The 27,138-nt window shown below is 55.3% G+C and overlaps 1 protein-coding gene across 1 annotated transcript; it reads left to right on the top strand.

Moving 5' to 3' along the window:
- Window positions 1–26,847, top strand: LOC104338639 (aryl hydrocarbon receptor). The gene is made up of 11 exons (XM_075430518.1): window positions 1–79; window positions 166–353; window positions 12,700–12,806; window positions 18,055–18,144; window positions 19,123–19,246; window positions 19,529–19,656; window positions 20,474–20,676; window positions 20,802–20,911; window positions 21,238–21,379; window positions 22,080–23,691; window positions 25,058–26,847. The coding sequence occupies exons 1-11, from the start codon at window positions 45–47 to the stop codon at window positions 25,211–25,213; spliced, it is 2,895 nt and encodes a 964-aa protein (XP_075286633.1). The 5' UTR covers window positions 1–44; the 3' UTR covers window positions 25,214–26,847.
- Window positions 26,848–27,138: the final 291 nt, after the last annotated feature.

The raw sequence follows: 27,138 nt of genomic DNA on the forward strand, positions 1-27,138 counted from the left end.
CCCGGCTCGGGGCTGCCGGGGGCGCGGGGAGCCGAGCCCCGGCCATGTACGCGGGCCGCAGGCGGAGGAAGCCGCGGGCGTGAGTGGGGGTCCCGGGGCGGGGGGGAGGAGAGGAGGTGAGGGGGGGGTGCGGGAGCCGGCCGGTAACGCGGCTCTGCCCGGCAGGACGCGGCCGGTGGCGGCCGAAAGCGGCCCGTCCAACCCCTCCAGGCGGCACCGGGAGCGGCTGAACCGGGAGCTGGAGCGGCTGGCGGGGCTGCTGCCCTTCCCCGAGGAGGTGGTGGCCGGGCTGGACAAGCTCTCGGTCCTGCGGCTCAGCGCCGGCTACCTCCGCGCCAAGAGCTTCTTCAGCGGTAAGGGGGACCGGCGGCCGGGAATACCCCCCCCCCCCCTTTTTCTTTTATCCCCTAAAAGTGCTTTTTCCCCCCTCTTTCTTACCGGATTTCCTTGCTTTGCGATCTCAAGCAGTGACGATGCGGGATGCGTCGCGCCTGGGCAAAAGCGGAGCCTTCCCCCCCCCCCCCCCAAACTTGTTGGGTTTTAGGGGGATCTGGGCAGGGGGAGATGGTGGTGGCTGTGGGTTCCCCCGGAGCAGAAAATGGAGGGTTAGGCTGGAGGGTCTCTGCGTGACCCCCGCTTGAGGGTTTGCCAGGCACAGCTGCCCACTTGGAGAGTTTCACCATGCAAGTGACTCCCCCCCCCCCAAGTTGTAACAGACCGGAGAAATACTGGGTGTGCTGAGGACGAATAGCAGTTATCCGTGGTGTGGTTACAGTTTATCTGGGAACCTTGTAAACCAGACCATGCTAAAGGCACTCCGCTGGGCTCTAATTGCTGTAATTAATCGGTGCCCACGGGAGGGTATTTAGGCAGCCCTGGATTTTCCTGGTGAAGTGGCAGCAGCTTGAGAATGCTGCGTCTGTCCTCACAAACACCATCATTTCTCCTCCTAACTCCAAATCGCTGAATGATTCCCCCCCCTTTTCCATTCCGTTACAAACCGTGCTTCACCAAGAGGGCGAAAGGAAAAACGAGTGGCCTCGGAGAGGAGCCGCTTGCCTCGCAGCGTCGGGTCGATGTGTTTGACTCTGGCTGCGTTTTCCGCAGCGTTTCTGCCCCGGTGAGGAGCTCTGCTGCCTCAGCCTTTGCCACGCTGGACGTGTTGCCCGAAACCCATCGTCTGCGAGGATGCTCTGAGGCAGAGGAGGGCCAGTCTGGCGCTGGGGTTTCCGAAGCGCGCTTGTTCTCATGCGGGGTGGGAGTCCGTGGTGGAGCGCGGGCCTCGCTCTGCCCCTGAAGCATGAATAATTTAAAGTTTGCCACTTAAAGAACGTATGAAATGGAGGGGTGGTCGTGATTCCTTAAAACAACGGTTTTGAAATGGCTGGTCTTGCCGTAAAGCGTCATCCCAGGAGTTGCTCTGGGGCTTGTTGTCCTTCCCAGGGTGGTTGTGTGGGGATGCCACGCGCGCTTGGAGGGGGAACAGGGAGCGCAGGATGGCTCGGGGAGGGGGGACGACACGCGGACCCCCCTGCCCTGCGAGCATCCTGCCGGGGCTGCGTGTCCTGGGGTTTGGCATTCCTGCATCCCTGGCCTGGTGGGTTACTCTGGTTTTGCATTGCGAGAAACTGGGAAATTCCCTGTTCTGAGACTCTCTCATTTTTTTTGTTTTCTTTTTTTGCTGTTGGATTTCGTGGTGCCAACTTCCCAACCACTGAGCGCATCGGTGTGTCTGAAGCTACGGGACGGTGCCCGCTCTGTCTGGTCTGAGGCAGGTCACAGTAATTCAGGTGTGGGAAGGAAGGGGGAAAGCCTCATCCTTTTAGATGCAAGTAGCTATCGCAGACCTCCCTGAGTCTCTTCTGCAGCTTTTTTTTTTTTTTTAAAAAAAATTAAAAAAAAAAAATTTTTTTTAAAAAAAAATCCTTAAAAGGAGCTCTGGGCAAGCCCATCTACAAAATCAAATTATTTCAAGTGAGTTTAGTCCCTTTCAGTGTGAATGCCGGAGTGATGCTGCTCTCTGACAGGCTGTGCTGGAGCTGAGTTAAAGTTCAGCTTTGGAAGGCTGCTGTTCAAAATACGCTGCTTATTCCTTGCTTGCTTTTTTTTTTCCTTCCCCCCCCCCCCCCCCTTTTTGGTCATCTGCACGTTTCGTTATATTTTTTCCCATTGATCTGTCAGGAAACAGGGTTAGGAGGGGTTCCAGGGCAGCCAGGGTCTGCCCGCCTGCTGCCGAGCCCGGTGAGCTCGCGTGCTCCCACCGCTGCTCAGCATCCTTGGAAATGCGAAACAGGATCCCAAGGAGACGATTTTAGCTGCTGAATGCTGAGAAGCCCCGCGTGAGATTGGATTGGAAAATGCGAGTGGTTTGGGGTCTTCTTGTGTTTTCTGAGAGCAGCCAGCCCGTCCCAGAGCTGTCAGAAGGCAGCTCAGAAACAGGCAGTGCAAACCCTCGCGTTGACCGGGGAGGAAGGAGGAGCTGGCGTCCCCCTCACCCCAGCGCGTCACTGCTTGAGCGCTCCCTGAAAGAAGACTTAAGGAAAAGCAAGGGCAGAAACTAGACCGTGCTGCCGTGCCTTGTGAGGAGAAACATCTTCGCAGCGTGTCCTCCTGGAGCGGGTCTCAGGTGGTGCCAATGATCACTGACACCAGTTCACCTGGCAGGTTTTTGCCAGCTGCTGTTTCTCCAGCTCCGGTCTTGGATAACTCACTGCATGGCTCCTTCTCCTGCCTATTTGAAAATTAATTGGTCTTTAATTTTGATTCAGCATCTTGATTTATGCTTGGCTTGTCTATGTGGAAATTTGTACGGGCATAAGTGATTAAAACTCAGGTAGGTTCTAGATCTTGGTCACTGGCAAAATCTTTGGGAGCTTCTCTTACTCTGTTTTGGGCTCCCGATCATCTTCTGGCCACACGCTAAGTTCTTCAGCATGCCGAGCAAGCTTCATGGCTCTCGTTAGACACGTACCCAGGGAGGTTGTGGAGTCTCCTTCTCTGGAGATATTCAAGACCCACCTGGACGAGGTCCTGTGCAGCCTGCTCTAGGTGACCCTGCTTCGGCAGGGGGGTTGGACTGGGTGACCCACAGAGGTCCCTTCCAACCCCTACTATTCTGTGACTCTGTGATTCTGTACCCGGGCGCGCGTTGCAGTGGTCCGGTGCGTCTGCGGCGGTCGGGGCGGGCGGACTGAGCTGTGCGGTGGAAGCGAACCTGGGGTTGAGCTGTCGGGGGCGGCTGAGGTACCGCGTGCAGGACGCATCTGCACGTGCTGCTATCTGAACAGCGGAGTTTTAAACGCTGATTTGGGGAGATATCGCCGGGTGGTGTTTGATGTTTAAAAAGACACGTTTTTCCCTCACGCGTGAGGATTTTTATGCTTTATACGGCCTACAGTGAAGCTGTCCCTGTTCCCTTTCTGCCTGTCTGGGGGCACGACTAAAGGCCCGCGGTTAGGTGATAGAAATCGGAGGATTTAAAGATTTAAGGTGTTTTGTTGTTTAATCTTCAGAGTGCTTTAGAGGCGTTGTCTTTGTTAAGCAGCGTTATTTATCTAAACAAACATTTCCCCAGGCTGACGTGGGCAGTACTGGGTCGGGTGCCTCTGCTGTGAAGCCAAGACAAAGGTAAATTTAGGTGGGGGAGCAGGTCTGCAGGAGGGCTGGTGACCTTGGGAGAGGTCCCACCAGGGAGGTGGACTCCTAAGGCCAGCGGTCCAGCCCTGCCCATCCCACATCCCATCCTGGTTGGTAAAGCAGCACTGACCCGAATCCAGCGCTGTTAACCTGGACCGGGAGGACCTTAAGGACCCCAAATCAAGGGTCCTATCCAAACATCAGTGCAAGCTGACTTAAGGGCTTCTTCCTGCTCCTTTCCTATCCAGGTCCCTTTTCCTCTATGACAGACTCCCCAAATGTCTTATTTCTTTACTCCTCCGTGGTGAGAGAAATATTTTTAATTCTCGCACCCCGTCTCAGCCTTCCTCCCTGCTCCGCAGGAGGCTCTGTCAGCGCTTGTGGCTTGGTAGAGGTGGGAGCGTGCTGCGGGGCTGCTGCTGCCGGAGCTGAGCAGCCAGGCACAGTGGTCTCCATCTCCCTGAGCCCAGGAGCCCCCTCCTCTCTCCCCCCCTTGATGCTGAGGGCTGTCCTCGGAGCGGTGCAGTGAAGCCAAGCCACCAAGCAGCCTTGCTCCTGCCATCGTCCTCTCCCTCTCTTGTACCCCACGGCTGGTGCTACCATGTTGGGGTCTGCACGGCGTGTGCCATACCAGATGAAGGTGGGCAGCTTAGCCCAGCGGTGCCTGGCAGGCTGCTCCCCTCTAATCCCTCCCCGTTCCTCCCCTGGACGCTAGGGCTCAGCAAACACTGCTGGCTTACGGGGAGGTCCCCGTTTCTTCTGCCTTCCTCATCCTCTGGAAGGCGGGAGAGAAGAAGGGAGGATGCTCCAGGGGAAGGTTTGTCGCTGGGTCTTGCCCCACGTGGTGATTTGTTAGAGAAAAAGAAGATGCCTTGAAGGTGCCTTGTTGTGTGGCTGTTGGATAACATCTGTGTTGCTTGGTCCAGTTAAACACCCGGTGGGAAGAGAATTGGCAGACCTCAAAACGGGCAAGGGCTCAGTTCAGGGAAGTGTCTCTCGCAGTTTGCTTCTGCAGAGCGCTGGGAAGGTTGTCCAGGCTGTGCTTCTCGTCCAGGCTGTGCTTCTCATCCTACAGTGAGCCCGGCCCTGCTGGGGGGTGAGAGCTAGCCCCCTCTGAGCACCCAGCTCGATGTCCCCAGGGGCTCCTGCGCCTGTCAGGGACCTGTGCCCGTGTGGCTCTGTCCCCAGGTGCCTACACGCCGGGGCTTTGCCAGGACTCTGCAGTCACCTTTCTCTCGAGGCTCTGAATCAAGTCTGGGGTTTATAACCTGGAGGAAGAGGGGTAAGAACAGCTCGGTCCGTGGTGCCGGGAGGTGCATGTTTGAACCCCACTGCTGAGCCTTGCTGTAAGCCAGTAATGGGCTAACTCTGCTCTGAAACGGGGCTCCTCGGGGATGCAGACGCCCCTCTGCCCGTGTGCAGCATCCTCCCTGGTGAGCTGGGCTTGCCAGCAGCCAAGACACGTCCTCTGGGCTTCGCCGGCTGGGAGGAGAGGAGGAAAATACCCTGGCAGGTATTGCGGCGTTAGAGATTTTTTGGCTCAAGATGGATTATCGGCTGCACAGTCTGTAACCGTGGATCAGAGGGGAGATGCAGCCCTCATTTCGGGCTGTATGTGGTTTTGAGCTGTGCATGGTATGTTGCGCCTGGAAGGTCAGTGTCGTGTATCCAAAACCTAAGCAATTTTAAAAATAATAATGCTGAGGGTTTGGGGGTTTTCCTGGTGTCCTCTTAAAATCTCAGGTGGCACCTGCAGGCTCCATGTGCAGCCTCGGGGCTCAGCCTCACCCTTTAAACCATGGGACGAATCCACAGTTATTGCTAGGGCTGCGATGGTCAGGCTGGAAAAGTGCTTTAAATTACATAGTTGTTATAGACTCTGTAGCTGTGCCCCTGAAACCTCTGCTTAGGGGTGAGGGCGTGAGATTGGGACGTGCGTTCATGGATGTGCGGTTGTGTAGAGATGACTAACACTGCCCATTTGCTTCATCTGCTCTCCTGCCTCCTGAGCTGTTCGGCCATGTACCGCAGATAGCTGTAGCAACAGAGCCTAAGGGGAGGTTTAAGAAAATAAAGCCTAGTCCTGTGATCATCCTGCTCTCTTAATTGCCTAGGTAATGAGCTGGCCTTGGAGGAGCAATTTAAGCTGGGAAAGTCTTGTGACTTGCCTTAGGTAGGCAGTTTCCCTGCTGCGTGCTTTCCTTGCCAAGTATTTCTCCCCAAGTCTCGTGAGAGTGGCTGGTAGGAAGCTGTTGGAGCTCCTTGGGGTCTACCCGAGGGTCTCGGTGGCTGCCTGCTCTGCTGCCAGCAAGCCGCCGGGGTCTCCCCTGGCTCCTTCAAACGCAAGCATGGGAGCAGAGCTGGCCAGAAACTCCAGGTTAAGGCTTAGGGCTGGGATGATGCACACCTACGGCTCCTGGGGGACGGGCGGTGGGAGTGGGAGGGTTCAAAATGCTGCGGATGCTGCAAGAAGGGAAAGCCTGGCAGATCCTTGTCCTCTCTGTCCTTGTTTAAACCTCTGCACAGAAGCATCTCCCTCTGAGACCCAAGTGCCTTTGGTGACACTACGAGTAGTCTAAGCCTCCTTGCTTTTGAAGTGCAATTAGATCTTTTAACAGGACATCCATTATTCACCACGCGTGCTCACGGAAGGTGGTGTAACCATACCGTTCAGGCAAGGGATAAATAATTCATCTATTTAATGAAATTTGTGTCGACGGGGAGCTGTGGCAGGTATTATGAAATAGGAAGTAAAGCCGTAGTATCCGTTATGAATAAACAAAGGGAAGCTCAAGAAGTATTTGCCAGTTGCTAGAAGGCGGGCTCTGTACAGCTCCGTGGTGAGAAACCAACTGATGATTCGGGGAGCCGGGGAGGAGACAGCTCTGCTGCCTGGTTGGAGTGAATCTCTGCCTGCTTCTCTCACAGTTTCCATGATGCTCTTTCCTTCCGCTGCATTTCAGATACTCTCTATCAGAGGAGCTGCTGGCTACGTTTGCCAAGTCTTCCTTTTATGTAGAGGTGGAATAATTTCGCGTTGACTAGGAAGAGCTCGGACAGTAAAAAAAAAAATAATCCCAGAATGGGTTATAGTTTGCTAAGGGAATGTTCCTGTTCTTTGCTTCTCAAAATAGTTGGAGATGTGTAAGCTTGCTGTAAAACGTGTGGATTAAATGACAGAGCAACAATCAGATTTGCCATGCTGATAGCGTAGGTGCCATCGGGGAAGCCTGCGGGGAGGTCGCTGAGCTTCACAACAGCAGTTTAGGTTTCCACCAGTTTGAGCGTGGCAATCAAGAAGGCATTTGGGCCAAATTTTGCTCCCTTAGCATCATGCCCGTTGTCCTCTGCGTTGCATGCTCCTGCTGAGCTGCAGGTCGGTCACCTGTGGGGTTCCCACCAGTGGAAGCAAAAGCTCTTGTGCTGGTTTCACTGGAGCGTTGCAGAGTTCATGTGTCGTGACAGAGGGAGGGGAGCTGGGCTCTTCTTTGGCCTTTTTTGGGTGGAGGCGTTTGCTCTCCTGGATGGATGTGGCAGGTCTTGGAGGATCTCCAGAGCAGTGCCACCAGGCCATGGAAGTCCTTGTTAGCAGGGAGAGACCCTGCCAAGCTGAGGGAGGGGGGTGATGTCCGATACGGGCAACCTGAGGCTGCTGCGGTGGGGAAGGGAGCTCGCCTGCTCCCACGCTGCCAGGGGTTGTGGCAGGCGTCACCTGCCTCCTGCCTGGGGCCCGCGGGAGCTCAGCAGCAAAGCTTTTTCCTTACGGTGGGGGAACCCCTTTATTTATTTATTTTTAAAGGAAAATATCCATCTGACTGGGGGGAAACCACTTTTCTGTTTCAATGACTCTTCTAGATTAAAAATTTAGATCAGAAATGCAACAACCTCAGTTTATTCAAAAGAAACCCAAAGAGGGTTTTTTCTAAACTTCCAATATTTTATTTTCTCTTTGCAATAAAGTGCAGGAGAAGAATTTTGAGGGTTTATTTAATGCGAGGGTGTGTGTACTGAGCAACAGAGCTCCAGGTCAGTCTGCCCATGAGCGTCTCAGAGATGGGGAGGTGGGTGGGAAAGGAAGATGTGGAGATACCTCACGGTAAGGTTTTTAACTGCTGTGTGAGCAGAAGACCTGCTTTTCAGGGAACTGGCATAAATGACAGAAAGAAGAAAGGTGAATTGAAGGCAATCTCATTAATAAATACATCAACCAATCTCTCCTTCCCCTGGAGAGTGACTGATAGGGCATAGTGACTGACAGGGCATGGAGCCCTATGGCAGAATGCCTGCAGGAGCAGCATTACCAAAACCTCTCTTCTCTCCCCCTGCAAGACCTGCTGAGACTAATAATTGCTGTGCAGATGTCCCTGCCATCACTTGCTGCTGGGTTCAGCATTTCCTTGCCTCCTTTAAATGATGCCAGTAGTGGCGGGGAGACAAGACCCCTCGCTGCTCTTGAAGAGCCACGAAGCGGTTGGGTTTCCTTCTGCTGCTTCTCCTGCATCAACGCCTGGAGCGGGTTTGGGACCGAGTCATCTCGTTTTCCTCCTTTGCTGTCAGCAGCCGATGTGAAACCCTGTTCCCACTTGGAGGTTTTTCCGTGTGGAGGGGAGGGGGCTGGGAGATATCCTCTCAAAAATGTTAATACCCGCTTGTCGGTGCAGGGATTTCTCAGGTCTGCAAAGCCCTGGCAGGTTCAGGAGTTCACTGGCAAACCTGGTAGTCGGCGAGGTGTCCCTTCAGCATCACGTGAAACGGCTTCCCAGGCTGGGCGCCGAGGGGAGCGGGGTCACGGAGATGGGGGGAAGAAACCCACCCCCGCTGAGCCCCCAGCCCTCCGGCTCCCGGGGAGGGGGTCACGGTGGAGGGCCAGGCAGCAGAGACCTGGGGAGCAACACGGGGACCACCACAGCGCAGAAAGCATCCTCCTGCTTGGGGAGGCAGGGAGCTCCTTCCTCAGAGATGGGGCCAGGTGAGGAGAGATTTTTTTCCTCTCCACTAAAAGGTTTTTGTTTTTTTTTTTTTTTTCTTTTTTTTTTGTGGCAAAATAGCCTGCAGGTCCTGGCAGGAGCTATTTTTTTCTTTTTCTTTGAAGAAATAGGAGGAAAAATGTGCAAGCCTTGCTGCTTTCAGGTGACCAGCTTCCCTCTCCGCACCTTCATCCTTCCACAGCTGCCAGCAGCAAAGGTGATGCTGGTGGCCGGAGTGAGGGAGCCCAGGGATAGCCATTTCTCTCCTTTTTTCATGTTTTTTTGTTTGTTTGTTTGGGTCTTTTTGTATTTTTTTCCCCCTTGAAAATGCCTGTCCCCAGTTACACAGTGAGGTTGAGCACTGCATCTTGTCTTCCTGCCACACGTGAAGGCAAGTGCTGTGTTGGGAAGGCTGCCTTTCCCCCGGAGCGATCTCGCCACTTCCCCGGGGTAGCCGGCTGGGAGGGGAGGGTGCCGTGGCGGGGAGGGTGCCGTGGCGGGGAGGGTGCCGTGGCGGGGAGGGTGCCGTGGCGGGGAGGGTGCCGTGGCGGGGAGGATGCCGTGGTGGCTCTCCGGCTCGTCTCCGCTCCGTCAGCCTGATGCGCTGCGACAGTTCTGCTGAATTGCTGACCCGAGGGGCTGCGCGGGGCTATTTATGGAGATGGAAAGCTGGGGGACACCAGGCAGGAGGCCAGCCTGAGATGTCTGCAGCCAAGAGCAGGTCATCTTTGGGGTTCCTTGGGTGGCTTGGACGGACAATGCGCTGTTTGGTGAAGGTCATGGGAAAACCCTCACGGGAATTCTGGTTTATATGAGGGCAGTGCCTTGGCCCTGGGGTTGGATCCTGTTTGCAGGAGCAGGTTGGGTTTGGTGGCAGGCATCTGCATGGAGGACTGTGGGCCATCCTCTAGTTTTAACTTGGGTTTCCTCTGGCCCCACAGCTTAGAAGCAGCCCAGATGCTGATAGCACAGTCTATTTTTAGACCGTGGTTGTGATCAAGTTTTCCTTTTGCGGAGAAATGCCAAACCATTAAAGCAGACCCCTGAGTAGAGGGCAGCACCCGTTAGCTGCTCTGCTATCCTCCAGGTTTATTTTTATCTTGCACCTCCAGCGCAGCAGTCTGGGAGCTAGCAGAGGAGGACTGAAGACCTTCAATAATTCATAGCTCCTACATTTTGCTCCCAGGGATCAGAAAAGCGAGCTGCTGGAAGGGCGCTGCCAGAAACCCTCTCTATCCACACCGCAGGACCCTGCCTGGGCGACACGGCCGCCGTGCTCGCGCGCTGCTCTGCCCGATGGCCTGCTCGTGCCTGGGACTTTGTGCAGGCTTGTTGGGCTCCGACCGGGGAGGGGACCCTGGGTGGTCCCGGGGCAGCAGTGCTCTCAGCGGGATGGGGTTTGGGGCTGGGGAGCAGTGGGGACACGGCAGCGTGTGCGTGTCCGCTGCAGCGTGCTCGGGACCGACCCACTGTTGTACAAACACGTGCTGTAAACTTCATCCCGGGCTGTCGGCTCCTCGGTGTTCAAATAGCTCCTGGAATAATCTGTGCGGGCTGAGCCCGAGGGGAATTTCCTAGAGCTCCCAGGAGCAGGGGTTTGCTGCCATATCAGGCTTTTCCTTTTAATTAAAAGCAGTATTAGAACCAGGACACGCTTTGCGTTTGATTATGGAGCAGAGTCGATCTGTGGGATGGTGCTGTGTCTGGTGGAAGTGCGTTTTGTCCCCAAAGCCTCACGTGCATGCCAGCGAGGCTCTGCAGACCACAGCATCCTTCCTTGCTCCCACCTGCCTGCGAGCCAGCGCCTACCAAGTGCGGGTGCAGAGGATTTTGGGATGGGAGATGAGCCCTGGCAGCGGGAGAGAGCAGGTCTGGAGAGGACAGCGTGCCTCTGCTACGCGCTTGCCCATCCCAGCAGAGAGATGCTGACAGATGAGGGGACTCCACCTTGAAAACTGAACCAGCCCCTCCGCTCGCGCTGCCCTGCGAACACGGGCGCTGCTGGATTCGGCTTTGGACCTCGTGGTCCTGGAAGGCTCAGAGATGCGTCTGGAGCGTCCACCTTTCACAGCATCTGGGAAGCTGCTCACCCACAAGATGCTGAAGTCCTTCAGGATCTGCTCCGCGCGGATGGAGGAGCTGAGTTTCAGCTGCTTTGGCAAAGCACAGGGCGAGCCAAGAGTTACAGAGCCTGGTTTCGTTTACGTGTGTGGGTGGCTGGTGCCTTGTGCCTTCTGACTTGCTGCTCCGTCTTGGCTCGCGGCTTTGCTCCCGCTGACAGCTTTATGGGGTGTTAAATTACTTCCAGGGTCCACCTGATGCTCCCATCGCAGCTTGGCACGTGCAGCACAGGAGCCAGGAAAAGCAAATTCAAAAGAGCTTTTGCTCTCTCTGAGCAGGAGCAAGGGCAGGCTGCAGTGGTGGCTGCTGGTGGTGCCTCTCACCTTTCCTCCCCAGTACTGGTGGGAGCAGCTGGTTTATTGGGGGCCAAATGCCGCCTTCTGTCCTCGCGGTGCTTGCGAGAAGCTTCTCGGCTTTGCTGCGTTCTCCGCTGTCTCCTGGACAGGCCTGCCATGCATGGGCTTTTTGTCATCTTACTCTTTAAATATTATCCACCCTAAAATATCCCTGGGATTTGTTCTCTCGGGGAGCACAGTACAAAACTTACAGGCGCATCTTTTGGTTAAACTGAGTGATGGATTGATTTCCTCAGCCGTATTTATTGTGCGCCGATCGCTGTTAGCTTGCCTGTGATCTTGGGTGTCCACGTTTGCATCCCTGTGTGTGTTTGTCTGTGGTGTTTTTCTCCCACTGTGAGCTGTGGCTTGCCTTAATTTGGTTGACTAAACCCGCTGTGTTGCTGATCTGTAATGAGACACTGTTGACCAGACTATCCAGGTTGTACCCTTCAAAATGGTGTGTTCCTTACCCTGGAAGAGAGCGGGGTTTGCTGCGCTGCCCCTCGCGTGGGGCAGGCTTTTCGCTGCTGTCGGTCGTCTGTCCGCAGGGTCAGGGCGTGCGTGAGCTGATCCATTCTGGTTCAGCATCACGAAGAAATGCCGGGTGCGGGGAGTCCCCCAGCAAGAGCAGAGCTGCTGCCGTGGCCCGAGGGCCAGTGGGGTGTGCACGGTGTGGCACCGAGGGCTGGCCCTTGCTGTTTGCAAGGAGCCGTGTGAGGCATCGACGCTGTGTTCCACACTGACTCTGTGTCCACGTCGCGACTGGGGACATGGGGTGACGCATCCAGGGAGGTTGTGGAGTCTCCTTCTCTGGAGATATTCAAGACCCGCCTGGACAAGGTCCTGTGCAGCCTGCTGTAGGTGACCCTGCTTCGGCAGGGGGGTTGGACTGGGTGACCCACAGAGGTCCCTTCCAACCCTGAACATTCTGTGATCTGTGACGTCCATGGTTGCTATTGCTAAATGATAAGAGAGATTTCCAGCTGGCGAGCTCACTAAACGTGTCCTTTTGTGCTACTGGTTGCAGGTGGTTGCTGATAAACACAGGACCTCATAGTTATTCTGCTGATGCCTGTCTGATCCCTGTCTTTAACTGCTTTTTACTTGTAGGTTGTTAAAGGTCTGGGGGCAGTGGGGGAAAGGAAGTTGAGGATATTGGTTGTTAAAGGTCTGGGAACTTCTTCCCTCTGAGGAACTTCTTCCCTCTGAGGGTGACGGAGCACTGGAACAGGCTGCCCAGGGAGGTTGTGGAGTCTCCTTCTCTGGAGATATTCAAGACACTCCTGGACAAGATCCTGTGCAGCCTGCTGTAGGTGACCCTGCTTCGGCAGGGGGGTTGGACTAGATGACCCACAGAGGTCCATTCCAACCTCTACTATTCTGTGATTCTGTGATTCTGTGGGAGGAAAGAAAAAAAGGAAAGGGGGGGAAAAAAATGTTGAGGGTGTAGGGTGGGTGAAAAATGTCACGTTAAAATCAGCTCTTGTGAAGGCTGAAGCAAAGGGCTGGCAGCACCTCCCAGCTTCCCCGGCAGTGCGTTGCTCAGCTTTGCAGCCAGGTCCCCATTTCGGACGTTGGTGGTGGTGACCTGGGCGTGTTACTGCAGCACTGAAGTCCCTTCCCTTTGCCTCGTGCAGTTGCTCTAAAGAATTGCGGCGCCAAAGAAGCAGAGAGGGATGGAGACTGTGGCAACGGACCAGCTCCGGGCTCGGCAGCGGTACCGGAGGGTGAGCTGCTCCTACAGGTTAGTGCTCCTCGCGGGCAGACACCTTCAAGGGGTTTTCCTCTTGTCCCCTTTGCAGCTCCTTTGAATTTCATCCAAGGAGCAGGCTGTTCGTTACTGATTGCAGGATGTTTTGGTGAAGCAGAGATTTCACATGGTGTAGCTCATAATGCTGCTGAGCGAGCAGAGGTTTAAGACCTCTTCAGGTCCCTGGGGCAGAAGGTGTGTTGTTTCTCCTCTCCTTTTCCCATCCTTCCTGGAGAACATTGCCACCTGTAAATCGTTTGGGTCTGAGAACCCCCTCCATCTCAGTGGAAGCAGTGCTGAACTTCTCACCACGGAGATCCAGCTCTTCTGCTTCTCTGCCCATGTACGTAAATGGGCTGTAGGTGTGACACGGGAGCCAAGCAAAGCAAGAGGTTTTGAGTGTGGTTTTCAACGTGGGCACACTGGTCCTGACTCGGGGATGTTGTCCAAACGCTGGTGAAAACAGGAAAGAAAACGCCATGGAAGTCTTCCCTGGCTTTCAGGCAGCGATGCGTGACACCGAGTACATAGATAGGTGCTGATGGGCCATACGCCTAGCCCGTGTGCACAGGGTACGTGGATGTATCCTGGGAGCTCCGCGCGAGGCGTGTAGCTGGCTCCTCTGGTGACGCTGGAGGCCACGCTGGTGATGCTGCAGCACGGCTGGGCTGAGCCTGCTGCTCCCATGGTTTGTTCAGAGACGCCGGGAGATGACCTCCTGTCTCCAAACCACGCGTGGTGAAGGGGAGGAGGTCAGGCTCCAGCAGCGCGAGGTCCTGTGAGGACGCGGGTCTTCTCCTTTCTTCCCTGCCTGGCACTCGAGCGCGGGCTGCAGCGCTGTCCCCTGCCTGGCAGTTGTCCAGAGCCGGGCGAGCGTGCTGTTCAGCTCCAGCTCCTTTCCAAAAGCTCGCTCGGCTCTCAGCAGTAACTGTAATCACTGTCCTGGTTGAGAGCCGACGAGCCGGGATCTCAGTGTATAGTGTGAGAAATGCTAAAGCCAAGGCGGTTAATAACGGAAAAATGGAGGGGTTTCCACTGTGGATATAACAAAACTGTGCTCAGCAGGGCTCGCTGGGGACTGATGTCCCACTTATCAACTCGATTCCATCCCTGCAGAGGTACCAATCTGGGTCTTAAAAGCTCTGGGTTTAGGTTTGGTTCTTCCAGGGGCCTGTCTGTGTGATGCTGGACACAGCAGGGGCTCAGAACCTGCCTCCGTGCCACAAGAAAACGCTGCTACGTGTTTAAAAGACTGCTCCCACCTGGTCTGTCACCTTCGACGTCCAAACTTCCTTTGTCTTGTCTCTTCGTCCACCCTGATTCTTCCCTGCCTCTCCTCTGATTTTCCAGACTTAACTTATTTTGGCCTGTCCTTTTCCACCGAGACTCTCTCCAGCAGCAATCTCGGCAGAAGAAGGTACCTTAAACTAAGGATGCAGATCCCTCTAAAGGGGCCAAGGCCTTGGGAAGGCTGAGAACCGGGCGGAGCAGCTCTGCCCAGGCGCGCAGCCGTGCAGGTACACTTCGCAGGGTGTTAGATCGGCCCGCTGCTCGGTGCCGTTCGGGAAGGACAGACTGCCGCAAGATGTTGCGTGCCGCTGCCGTGGCAAAGCGGTGCCTCCGAAGCTGCTCGAAGGGTTAAAGTGCACTTGGCAGCACTAATTAACCTCTGCAGCAGATTCCCACACACTGAGATCAACCCCAGTAAATAGAGAGAGCGTTTGTGTCCAGAATAAAGGGAAGGAGAAGGGGGGAGAAACACCGACCTGGACAATGAAACAGGAGTTGGCACCAACAATAGCTGGACTTGGCTGAGGCTGCTCGTTACACCCTAATTAATCCTGATGTCTATACATTACAAAGAGGGGGAAGCAGGCCAGGGCTGGCTACGGCGGCTTCCCTGCCTGCAGTCAGGTTAGTGGTACAGGACGGTTTGGGGTCTGGCCAGCAGGTTGAGGGAGGTTCTCCTTCCCCTCTACTCTGCCCTGGTGAGGCCCCATCTGGAGTACTCTGTCCAGTTCTGGGCTCCCCAGTTCAAGAAAGATGAGGAGCTACTGGAGAGAGTCCAGCGGAGGGCTACAAGGATGATGAGGACTGGAACATCTCCCCTACGAGGAGAGGCTGAGGGAGCTGGGCTTGTTCAGCCTGGAGAAGAGAAGGCTGAGAGGGGACCTTATAAATATTTATAAGTATCTCAAGGGTGGGTGTCAGGAGGATGGGGCCAGACTCTTTCCAGTGGTGCCCAGCAACAGGACAAGGGGCAACGGGCACAAACTGAAGCATGGGAAGTTCCACCTGAACATGAGGAAGAACTTCTTCCCTCTGAGGGTGACGGAGCCCTGGAACAGGCTGCCCAGGGAGGTTGTGGAGTCTCCTTCTCTGGAGATATTCAAGACCTGCCTGGACAAGGTCCTGTGCAGCCTGCTGTAGGTGACCCTGCTTCGGCAGGAGGGTTGGACTAGATGACCCACAGAGGTCCCTTCCAACCCTGAACATGCTGTGATTCTGTGATAACGAGTTTTTGGCTTCTGAGATCCACACTGCAGCAGGACCCCTACTTTCTAGAGGCTTCTGCTTCAAGCTGGCAGGAGTGTCCCCACGGGGACCTGTTGCCCTTAAGGAGGGGAGGCCGGATGGTGCTGTCACAGCTGTGAAAGCTGTTCAGCTTCCACAGAGCTGAACCAGTGATTTTCTTGGGTTTTCATGGTATTTGCTATTAGGCAGCACCGTGGGCTCAAAGGTGTTTACTGGAAGTCTGTAGGGATCATTTCAGAGCAGGGGAAACTGAGTCACAGGGTGATGCCTACCACTTGGGGTCAGGAGGAGAATCCTGTGGGCCTGCTCCCAGCCATGCAAAGGTAATGACATGGTCTTCAAAGCAGTGGGCTCTGTGCCACCAGGGCTTGCCCCCCATGGTTGGTAAAGGCTGATGCAGTGCCTGCAGCACTCAGGAGCACTTTGGGGCGCTCCCTGATGCCAGAGAGCAGGGATGAAAAGCCAGGGCTCCTGGGACAGCAGCTGCATTCCCAAACTGGTAGGGAAGCTCCTCTGCACCTTCTAATCTTCATGGATGTCTAGGTGCAAAGGACACTGTCAGCCAGCACCCTGGTCCTTTCTCCTGTGTCCTGTCCTGCCAGCCCTGGGGCTGATGGCTCAGAGAAAACACCAATCACCCCCTAAATTTGTTAAGGCGGTAGGAAGAAGCCTCTTTGAGAAAGATGAAGGCTCCGATCAGCTCAGCCCGTTCCTGCCTGGGAACGCAGTGCTCCCTTGGATGTTGACTTTGCAGTCCTGGAGCTTGAGGAGGGGATGGAAGGGCCACTGAGCTGTAAAATATGTAAGTTGTGTAGCATTAAAAATACATCGGAAACTTCAGATTGATGGCTGCGTTTGCTCTTCTCCGCGAGGAGGGCTTAGTACTTCGAGCTTGCGTGGGCAAAGCAGCTTGAGGGTTTATTTAGTGAAAACAGAGGACCATGTCCAGCCTGTTTGGGCAGAGGGTGTGCACAGACGAGCACCTGCTCCAGGACAGTGTCTGCCTTGTGTAAACCCGTACACCAGGCAGAGCGAGACCTCCAGAGGAAGAGGAGCGTGGCTGGGAGCGTCTTGTGGCCAACGTGTGCGTCCCAGGCGTGGGTGGCTCCAGGCACCCTTTTACCTCGCGAGCACCGATGCTCGGTCCCGTGTGGTGCATTGGAAGGACGGTGCTGTGCGGGTTGGGTGAGGGCCTGGCAGCAGGCTGTCACCAGGTGTGTGTTTGGGGTGAATCATTAATTGACCAAAAGGAAAAGGTACTCTGATGTCAGCTAGTGATTCTGCAGTTTTCCCCCAAACCCAGGGACCGGGCTCAGCCTGTCCTCCCTCCTGCTTTGGAAGAAAATGGCTTTTCAGAAATCAGACTTTTTTGCTACGGTTTCAAAAACCAAACTCTTGTGCTTTAGCTTTCAACTTCTCTGTTTTTGCTGGTTAAGGCTCTTTGCAGCACCTTTGGCCACCTTGACCTGAGGGCAGGCAATGGTGGGAGGGTGGAGTGGGCAGTGGAGACAACACCTCTAGGCTGGTCCCTTGTTCCTTGGCCATCGGCAGCCCTCATGGGCACACCACAGTCCATCTCCAGACCTCTCCTCTGGCACCTGGGGAGGACAGGAGGGATATGAACGAGGCCAGGAGCTGGCCAGGTTTCTCCCAAAAGTGCAGGAGCATCCCTATCCACATGGGCCAAGCAGCAGCAGGGAATGCCCAGCCAACACTGGCAGCACAGTTATCTGCAGTGGGTTTGCTCCCCACTGAACGTCCCCCAGCTTCTCCAGCCCCGCGTTGTCCCAGGCCGCCTGCAGCTGCCAGGACTCTCCCAGGCTGCAGGGAGGATGAGAACTACATGAGTGGAGCCACCCAGGTGGGTACAGGTCGATATTAAATGCGGCCGACGTGAAACGCTGTTTTGGTTCAAGCTTGTCAGAAAGGCTTGTTTCCGCCAGAACAGCAGAATGGACCAGTTCCTGATGGTGTCTGGTTTCGTTCTGCAAGCCATTCTGAGATTTTTATTTGCTGTTCGCATAGGATGAGTATAAATGTCAAAATCTGAGTCTGAGCAACCACTCTTGGGATGGAAGCAAAGTTTTCCATCAGTTTTGATTAGAGTACGCTCGGGCAGCTGTACCGAAGAGCTACGTGACCTCAGAGAAACCCAGCAGAAGGGTGAGCGCAGCACTGCCGGTGTTGATCCCGATTTTTCTCCATCCAGCCTTCAATGGAGTTTGCCCAAGTGAGGCAGATGGGAGGATAATTTGAGAATGAGCTGCAGTCCTTGACCTCTGCTAGGTAAAAGCAGACCCAAACCTGTGTTTTGGCTGCCTGTGCTCTGGCACCGTGGCAAGGTGCGCGCGTAGAGGCAGTTGCAAGAATGGAGGTCTCTGGTGCTGTTCCCATCCTGCAGGAAGGGGATGAAACCGAGAAGCTGCTTGGACAGTGCACCAGTGGATTTGGTGAGAGCCGAGGCAGTTACCCAGTGTTACGGCAGCGAGATGCCATTGGGAAGAACTTCCTTTCCTTCCAGGTTTTCCCGTGCTTTGTCTCCTCTCTCCTACACCTTTCTCTTGGTGGGGCAGTGGCTCAGCTGCCTGCTAGCTGGGACCAGCCAGGACTTAGGTGACCAAAGTCCGAGCAGAATGAAACTTGCTGTCCAGCTAGCAAAGGGTGATGTGAGCGTGGCACGTACCTGCCGATCTCCTCTCTCCCCTAGGCGCTCAACGGCTTCGTGCTGGTGGTGACGTCGGAAGGACTGATATTCTACTCCTCACATACAATTCAGGACTATCTGGGGTTTCATCAGGTTGGTGGGACACCTCTGACTCGCTGTGGTGGGTTTGCAGGGTGGATTCTTTCCTTGGGGGTGGAGAGTAGCCGCAAGTTCCCCACGAGGAGGAAGCTCTGCAGGGATCACAGGGTTCTGGGGGACTGCGTGGGACTTGTCCTTGGTCTTGTGAATTTGCACCCAATGTTGCCAAGTGTGGTCGTGGGGAGGTGTCAAAGCAACTTCACTAGCCCAGAGAGGCTTTCCACCAGCCATGTAGAGAGGCTATGAGGTTCACAGGCCCATCATGTAATGCCATGGTGAGACGTCTGGGGTTCTCTGCCCAGTGTGCCTTTGCTCACCCACTCCTCTGGGTGACCCCTGGCAAATCCCGTAAGGCTCCAGTGCTTTGTGGTTATCTGAGCACCCAGGTAACCTGGAAGGCACTAGGTTGGACTTATGGGGAAGTGGGACTTGCCTACAGCCCTTTAGTTACTGTGGTTTGGTGTTGCTCCCACACAGCTGGCTTTCCCCAGCTTCTGGGGTAGATGAGGACTGTCCACCTGGGCAGAAGGCACAAGTCCCGGATCGGGTGCCGCCTTCTCTTAGTAACAGTGTAGGGCTGGGGTGGCTTTGCTGCTGTTTTGTTCCCAAACCCATGTTTTCATCTCATCCTGTAAGTCAGCACTAGGATTTTGAAAAGCACCATGTTATGGGACAAGCTGGTCAGAGGGGAGCTGTATTGCTGATGCTAGTGGCTCTTCAGGATGCGGGTGGGGGCAGGACTGGCCCAACACAGCCAAGCGGTCCTTAGAGCTAGATGTGCTGTCTGTTCCCACCAGCATCAGCTCTAGGGGAAGGTGTCAAACCTCATTCGGCCAGGGACCTAGTGGAGCACCCGGAAACTTGGGTGAGATATGGCCCATTGGGGCTGTGACGGGCTGTTTCAAGGTGGGGTGTGAAAGCTGGTGCCTGGGGTCAGGCCACAGAGCTTCCTGAGTTGCTTTTTTCCTCCAGACGGATGTCATACACCAGAGTGTCTTTGAGCTGATCCACACCGAGGACCAGCAGGAATTCAGGCGCAACCTCCACTGGGCACTCAACCCACCCCACGCTCCCAAGGGTGGACCTTCTGCAGAAGGTAAATGCAGGCTGGGAGCCAGACATCCTGGTTGGCACAAGATGTGTAGCTCCTTACGTACACCGGGGAGCCCAGCTCCATGCCATCGCTTGCCTGGGGCTTGCATCCTTTCAGCTCAAGCCATGGCTTCATCCAAAAGCTGTGGCTTTCCCTGAGTTTCTGTTGCTGTGCTCTGCAAACTGCTCCAGCCCTCGATACTGGGGACCTCCAGCCCTTTCTCAGGACCTCCAACCCTCGCTGGGCATCCTTGCTTGCTCCTTTCCCAGTCCCTCTCTCCTACAGGGGAGAAGAGTTTCAGCTCTTCTGTCGCTTACAAGCCGGATCAGCTGCCCCCAGAAAACTCCTCCTTTCTGGAAAGGAGCTTCGTGTGCCGCTTTCGCTGCCTCCTGGATAATTCCTCCGGCTTCTTGGTGAGTACAAACCCACGCTGTGACCTCCACAGCAGGAGGGCTGCAGGCTCACCCAGAGGGGTTTGTGCCATTGCTGGAGCATAAAAGTTGGCCTTGAAAGACGCAGCGCTCCTTTCTGCTGTGCGCAGCACCTGCCTGTCTCAAGAAGGAGAAGTTTCTGCTGGTTTTCATAGGTTTGGCTTCTACCTACAACCTATCTTTGTGGGGTTTGTTCCTCTCTTCTCAGAGATGCTCAGTCTTGAACTAAAGTGCTTTTCCTCCACACATTTTGTCAGGTTTTTATGTTAAAGGCGTCTCTTAAGACCAAGTAGGTGGTGTTCATCCCTCCTTCTCTCTGCTGGAAGTTAACGGGGTTCTTACCTTCACAACCATAGGTACAACAGCGCTGTTTCTCATCCTGCTTTAGTTTGGAAACTCAATATAGAGAAAAAGTCCTGGTTGTTGGTTGTTTAGATGCAACGCTATGGTTCCCGATGGGGCTGTGATACAGCTCAGTTAAAATGCGAAGCAGCCGGTGCATTGCCCGATGCCCTGATGCAACTGCAGCCTGTTCTCGGTCCTGCAGCCGCTGCGCGTCAGAGCTCCAGGCTGGCAGTGAGGAGCTGCAGGGGCAGAAAGCAGTGGGCTGCTGCCTCAGGGAGCTCAGCGTAGCATCACTTTGATCCTCTGTCTTGTTTTAGTGGGGAGCACCAGTGTCGCAAGGGATTATTTGTGTCAACTCTGCAGCGAGATGGCTTGCTTTCCATGCGGCTCTCCTCCCTCTCTTCTCTTTCTGCCCAGTTTTCTGCGTGACATCGAACTTTTCTTCCCTTCCCAGGCTTTAAACCTTCAAGGCAGGCTGAAATTCCTTCATGGGCAGAGCAAAAGGTCTGAAGATGGGTCTGCGCTGCCACCCCAGCTCGCTCTCTTCGCTATCTCCACCCCCTTGCAGCTCCCGTCCATCCTGCAGATCCGAACCAAGAACATGATCTTCAGGACGAAGCACAAGCTGGACTTCACCCCCTTGGCATGCGATGCCAAGTAAGCAGCGGAGCCGATTTCAGGGGTGATGCTATGGGCTTCCAGCACGCCAGCCTGTACCCTGCCTGGGTGATGTCCCACCCCGGCTCCACCTCTGAGCTGGGTGCATTCTCGGTCTCCCGCAGGGGGAAGATCGTTTTGGGCTACACCGAGGCAGAGCTGCGGATGTGTGGCACCGGCTACCAGTTCGTCCATGCTGCCGACATGCTGTACTGCGCTGAGAACCACGTCAGGAGTAAGATCGCTTGTGCCCACCTCTGAGGGTGATGAATGAGCCGGGCTGTTGGCAGCTCCATCGGCTGCCGTGTCAAGCCTGGCAGCTCTTTCCCCATAGGATGCTTTGCTATTACGCCTTGCTGTGATGCTCTTGTCACTGCAGGGAGCTTGGGGAGGTGTGAAGTGAAGGGTATTTAGCTGGGATGGTGTCCCCTGCCTTTGCCAGCCATGCTGCTGCTGTGAGCCCATCTGCTTACGCCGGCTGGGAATGGCAGCATCGCTGGAGGCAGCCCTGCCTCTGTCGACGTGCTGACAGCCCTCAGCGTGCGTGCTTCTTCCTGGCAGTGATGAAGACGGGAGAGAGCGGCCTGACGGTCTTCCGCCTGCTGACCAAGGAGAACCGCTGGAAGTGGGTGCAGGCCAACGCACGGCTTGTCTACAAGAACGGCAAGCCCGAGTACATCATTGTCACGCAGAGACCCCTCGTGTAAGTGCCATCTGGGTCAGCCCAGCCTGAGATAGGGTCAGCCTGGCTTTTTCCATCGGTGTGGGCTCTGGGATGCCCTGAGCAGGGTGGCGTGTTTGATTCGTCATTGCTTCTTCTGCCTTTTAACAGAGCAGCCACAGGATACTGTGCTTTGATGCTGTTCAGCCACAGCCCCCTCTGCAAGGCCACCCTGCAAGTACGGGAGAGCACTAAGCTGCCATGCACCTCACATCCCTGCCCCAGTGTCCTGGGCACTGGTCCAGATTTACCCTGGGCAGACTAATGGCTGCTCTCCTGCAGCTGTAGGGACACATGGGTGCAGGAACAGCGAGGACCTCAAGTGTGGCTGTCGTATGGCAGCAGCCCAGCATCTCTGTCCTAAGGGGTGGCTGCAGCGCAGATGAGCAGGGCAAAGGTGTGACTTCTGTCTGGCAGAGCTCTATTACCCTTTGCATTTTAAGTATCCTCCTTATTATGCTACAGATGTGTGTTTTTTGTATGTGTGTATATAAAAAATATGTGTTCATTTGTACATAAATGCTTACTTGAATGCGTATGTGCATGGTTCTGCTTGGTATGTGCATGCTGGTCGTAGCAAAGGGGCTTTGGCTTGCAGGAATCGCAGCCATCCATTGCAGCAGCACTTTGCGGGGTGCGTTTGTGCACATGCCAGCCACAGTCTCCTCTTCCTGCCTTGCAGAGATGAAGAAGGAGGAGAGCACCTTCGGAAGCGGTCCGTGCATCTTCCCTTTACCTTTGCTACAGGAGAGGCGCTCCTATACCAAAGCGCTTACCCTTTCCCAGGCTTCCCTGGCCCCTTCCAGAGCAAAGGGAAAACCAGCAAGTCCAAGAAGACCTCCTGCAGCCGTGGAGGACGCTCCCAGAAAGATGCTGTTGACCCCAGTTCTCTGCTTGGTGCCATGATGCGACAGGACAAGGCAGCGTATGTCTCCCATCCAGCTGCTGCACCTAACCACTCCTTCAGCAGCAGTTTCGTGGACCATCTTGAGGACATGTCCTTGCTGGGTACAGGAGGAGATGCCTGGAGCATGGGCGCTGCTCCAGTTTCTTCAAGGGGGGACAGCCTCAAAGAGGAGCTGGTGGATTTGCAGCAGGAGGACCCTTTACTGGCCACCCTGGACTCGCTCTCAATTAAGAGTGACGAGAGCTGTTCCAACAACGAGCTGTTCAGTGCACTGGAGGGCCTGGGGTTGAATGCTGAGGACCTGGAGCTCCTGCTGCTGGATGAGAAAATGGTGATGGTCAATACGGAACGTGACCGCACCCAGTCCCTGAACGACTGCCTCGGCAGCGACATTCTCTCCTATGTCCATGCCACTCTGGTGAACAAGTACGAGGGAGGACAACAACTCTGTCCCCTGCCAGGCGTATCCCCGAGCCCATGTGGAGGCACTGCTACATCCCAGCCCCACGTTGAGGATGAGGACTCGCAGTGCCCACCTCAGCACGCGGTGCAGCCCGGCATTGCCCCTGGCCAGCCCTCTGCTCTGCTGTGGGAACAGCCCCTCCGTGCCGTGCCGGGGCAGGCTCCGCCGCTGCTGCCAGCGCCGGTGGAGGAGGAGGGAGAGCCGTCCGACGGCTCGCCATGGACACCGGCTGGGGAGGAGGGCCTGCTCCATGTCCTCCAGCCGGCATGGGGCACCCCGTGGGACAAGGCACCCGGCTCGCCCCCAGGAGCCCCCCGCCCGCAGGAGTCACCCAGGGCTCGGCAGCTGGATGGTGGCTTCCCGGCCATGCATCCCACTCGAGAGGATGCTCGCCGGTTCTTCTCCCTGCCTGACCAGGGCCGGAGGCAGGTAGGACCACCCAGCCAGCTGAAACACCGTCACTTGCCGATGAACGGATTGTGTGGCTGCAGCCCTGACTCTGCTCCGCACCTCCTTTCCAGCAGCAGCCCCAGCCCATGGCAGGACTATGTTTCCCCGCTCCTGGGGTCCCCAGCTCAGGCTGGTTTTTATGGCATCAGCCAAGACTTGATCTCCCAGCGCCAGGGCTGCTTTGGCCCAGGGCCCAGCACGCCAGCAGAACGCTTCAACCTGAATGGGTTATGCAGCATGGAGACTGCAGGCAGCAGTGGGTCCCAGGAGGAGATGGCTCCATGCTCTGGGTTTGTCTCCCCCTCCTCGTACCAGCTTATTCCTGACAAGCAGCTGACCCCTGTTCCCTCCGTGCCCCCACACCCTTTTCCGAGCTCAGCTGCAGGGCGCTTGGGGAGCGTCGGCGTGGAGGAGACTCCCGTGAACTCCTGCGGGACACACACCTCCACGCTGAGCCAGGAGAGCAGGCACGGGGTAAGGGCCTTTCTCCGCTCTCGTGCTCAGTATTTTCTGTGCTGGTATTTCCTTGGGGTCTCGGCACGGGGAGGCACGCGCTGTCTGGTCAGTAGGCAGGAATCGCCTTGCTCTAGCTGGTGCATGGGCAGAAAAAAAGATTTCAGGAGCTTTTCTTTGCACCAAGAGTTGAAGAGCAAAAGACCAGAGTGTGGGTTCTTCCCTTTGGAAGGTGGCTGTCTCTGTGTCTGATTTCCATGTGGTTTGTTTAATTGCCCTTTTTGTGTAGGGAGTAATTCCAGCCGTGCACCGGTAAGCTTTGATGGGTGGTACAAAGTGCATGTGAGATGAAGATCTTCTGTACCATAAGGTCTTTTCTTTGTGGAAGTGTCCCCTGTCCTGTGCACAACCCCTATCGAGAGCCCCTCCACTGTCACTAAGTGAGTTCTGCAGCATTGGATCTGAGTGTCACGGTGCCCTTCAGGGCTGTCCTCGCAAGTGACTCCCCTGGGATTGGGGCCAAAAGCCCGAACTGGGGCTGCTTGGGGAGGGCGTAGGGAGTGAAAGCTGCTTGGCCGTTTCCCATCTCCCTGATGCAGAAGCCATGCGTGTCTGTAAGGCCCATCAGCTTTCTGGGCTGGGGCTGGTAGCGTGGAGAAGCTGGTCTAGGTCCTGGAGGAGCCCGTCTCTGCAGTGATGCTTCCCCAGCCTGCGGCACCACCAGGCAGGGTGAGATGTCTGGGGTGGGTCTGTCCTGCCTCCCTGCTTACCCAGCCCTGCCCTGGCAATTGCTGTCCCCAGGGCAGCTTGTTCCTCGCTGTCAGACATCATCTGCTACTGGAAGGGTGCCCCGTTGTCTCATAGGGATCTCTCTGTTAACCTCTGTGGCGATCAGATATTGTTGAAGCGTCTTCTGCTTCTTCCTGAAGGCCATACTCTGCGCCTCAGGTCCTCCCATTCTCTGTCTTCTCCACTCAACACACCAGGCACCTTCTAGCTCTGTTGAAGAGTTTGACTCCGGTCCTGCCTAAGGCTTTGGGAGCTTGTAGGACCAGTGAAGAAGAGCCCTGATGCATGTCTGAAGCTTGGTGGCCAACTCATGTGGCTGCCATGTTTTTGTCTTGCCAGGAGCTGCTGGTTTTGGCTGCACTTACCCTCTATGTGCTTTCAGCATCTTATCAATGAAGCGATGGGTCGGCACTTGCGAGAGAGGAGCTGGGGGAAGGTGTGGGGACATGTATGGGGTCGCTGCTAAGCCCCTGGGGGTACCACGGGGGGTGGTAGGGCAGGAGCAGACCTGCTCCCCCTCCTGCCAGCCTCCTCTGGGCATCAGCCCAACCAGTACCACTGCAGAATGCCTCAACACTCTGTTTTCTCTCTCTTCTAGCCTGAAAGCAGCTGTGTTTTGCCCAGTGCTCCCACGGGACTCCCCGGAGACTGCCCGGTGCTGGGGGGGAGCCTGGCTCCCCTCTGCCAGCCGCATCCACGGGCAGAAGCGCTGCCAGATCACCCTCACGCCTCCTCGAGTGACTTCTGTCTCTAGGAGAGAAAGGCTGGAATGGACAAAGCAGGACTATTCCCTGCGGAAGCAGCTGCCTTCAAGTTGCAGATAACAAACCTTCCCCCTGCCACACATGTCCTGCCATTGCTCTTGATGTTGGTTGCTTTGGCTCAGCTGGGGGTTTTTGCCCTTTTTTTTTTTTAATGGTTTTTTATCAGCTTCCCACCATTCTGCCGCTGCCGAGGCTCCATGTACTGGTCCCGTGGAGATGTCCTTGGCTTGGGGAGGGCAGTAGCAGACAGTGGGGTTGGAGGGAAGATTTCCCCAGGGCATGGCAGAGAGCTTGGCTGTGACGTGGGTCAGCCGGTGCGTGCAGCCTCGTTGTTATCTCACGGTGTCCAAGAGTTGTGTAGGTCTCGGTTGGTTGGAGGATCTCGGAGCACATTTGTCACTTGCTGTCTGTCATCCTACCCACCTGACCTCCTTGCTCTTGTTTCCCTGGTGGGGTCAGCATCTGCCCATCCTGCCTGCACATCTTACCGAGAGTCAGCTTTGATATGTTTGGGCCTCTTATGGTTGTTGCTGTCTTTTAAATGGCATTTGGAGACTAACTGTTGCTCTGGAAAGAAAAAAAAGATTGCTTTCTATGGGCAGCCAGGCTGCTGTGTTGAAGGCAAATCCCACGCTTTGCTGTGAAGCTGGGGAGCGAGCTCTCCATTCCACCGGTCTTTGCAGTTCTGCTGTTAATTGAGTCCCATTTTTTGGTAGTCCCCACAGTGTCTGTGGAAAGCAGCCCTCATCCCAGAGGACTGCCAGGTTTCTGATGGTTAACATCCTCCAGCTTCCCCAAAGCTTTGCAGGGACATGCATGATCCAACACAGATTCAAGACTCGCGTGTCAAAACAAAAAAGAAGAAACAGGGATGGTTTTCGCCTCTGGTATTACCTTTCCTGCCATCCCAGTCAGGCATCTGTGGCTGTGGCCACGTTGTACAGATACTGCCTGTTATAAACAAGGTGTTCCTGGGCTGGTGTTCCTGTGTTGCACTGGTCCTTCCCCACCCCAGATTTCCCGGTGTCCCGGGTGTTCCCGTTTGTTAGGATCCAGCTTAGAGCTCCTGCAGCGAATGCCCTGGGTTTTGCTGTACTGTGTGTGACGTGCCCAGGTTGGCTGACAGGCAGCTTTTCTCTTGGGTGATGGGGTCTGAAGTACCTGAACAGGCGGCGGGGATCGTTCGCAAACAGCAGGAGCAGGCTGGCACGTAAGCCATACCTTGCATCTGTGCCTAAAAAGATCGCAGATAAGTAGTGGAGCTGCCTAACTTAAGGAGATTTCAGGTTTACTGTACAAAAAAAAGCTTTCAGCAAGATAAAATAAGTATAATGATACTTAATTTTAAATACTGATAGAGTGATATTTTCCCACAGAAAATAAATACTGCCCATATGTATGTATACAATATGAGCTGACAGATTTATTTTTATGCCACTCCAGTGGAGGACTAAAACCCTCTTACCTTCCCAAAATAGCATCCTATGGAATGGGACGGCCGTTCAAAAGATCAGAAATACAGCGACCCTTTAAGAAACTTGCAAAGCACCATCCCTCCTGCTGTGTGTCCAGCGCTGGTTTCATGTGAGCTTTCTGTCCTTTTCATATCAATAAATGGTTTCGGATCTCAGCCCCTGACATCTCCCTCGCTGGTTTTGTGTCTCTTCCCCGTCTCGAGTGTGTCGGGGTTCGGCCGGCTGCAGTGTTGGAGCCCCAGTCTTGCCACTGGCAACCCAGGACAGCAGCCGCATGCGAGGGAGGCAGGCGGAGGTGGCTGCAAGCTGTGCAGTCGAGGTAGTTGAAAGACCTTCTCTGTGTTTCTCCCCATCAGAGGAAGGCCGAGCCCCTCAAAGGCTCCTACAAAGGAGATTTCTCGGCTTACACCTGCATTTCCTTGTTCCTGTGAGTGCGCTCA

Source organism: Opisthocomus hoazin, chromosome 9, assembly GCF_030867145.1.
Source record: "Opisthocomus hoazin isolate bOpiHoa1 chromosome 9, bOpiHoa1.hap1, whole genome shotgun sequence".
Classification (NCBI taxonomy): domain Eukaryota; kingdom Metazoa; phylum Chordata; class Aves; order Opisthocomiformes; family Opisthocomidae; genus Opisthocomus; species Opisthocomus hoazin.

What these genes read in the sequence shown, in the direction of transcription:
- LOC104338639 (XM_075430518.1), top strand. Translation starts at nt 45, where the DNA reads ATGTACGCGGGCCGCAGGCGGAGGAAGCCGCGGGC. An exon ending in CCCTTGGCATGCGATGCCAA is followed by an intron (nt 20,677 to 20,801) that starts GTAAGCAGCGGA and finishes GGTCTCCCGCAG; the next exon opens with GGGGAAGATCGTTTTGGGCT. An exon ending in GTCACGCAGAGACCCCTCGT is followed by an intron (nt 21,380 to 22,079) that starts GTAAGTGCCATC and finishes CCTGCCTTGCAG; the next exon opens with AGATGAAGAAGGAGGAGAGC.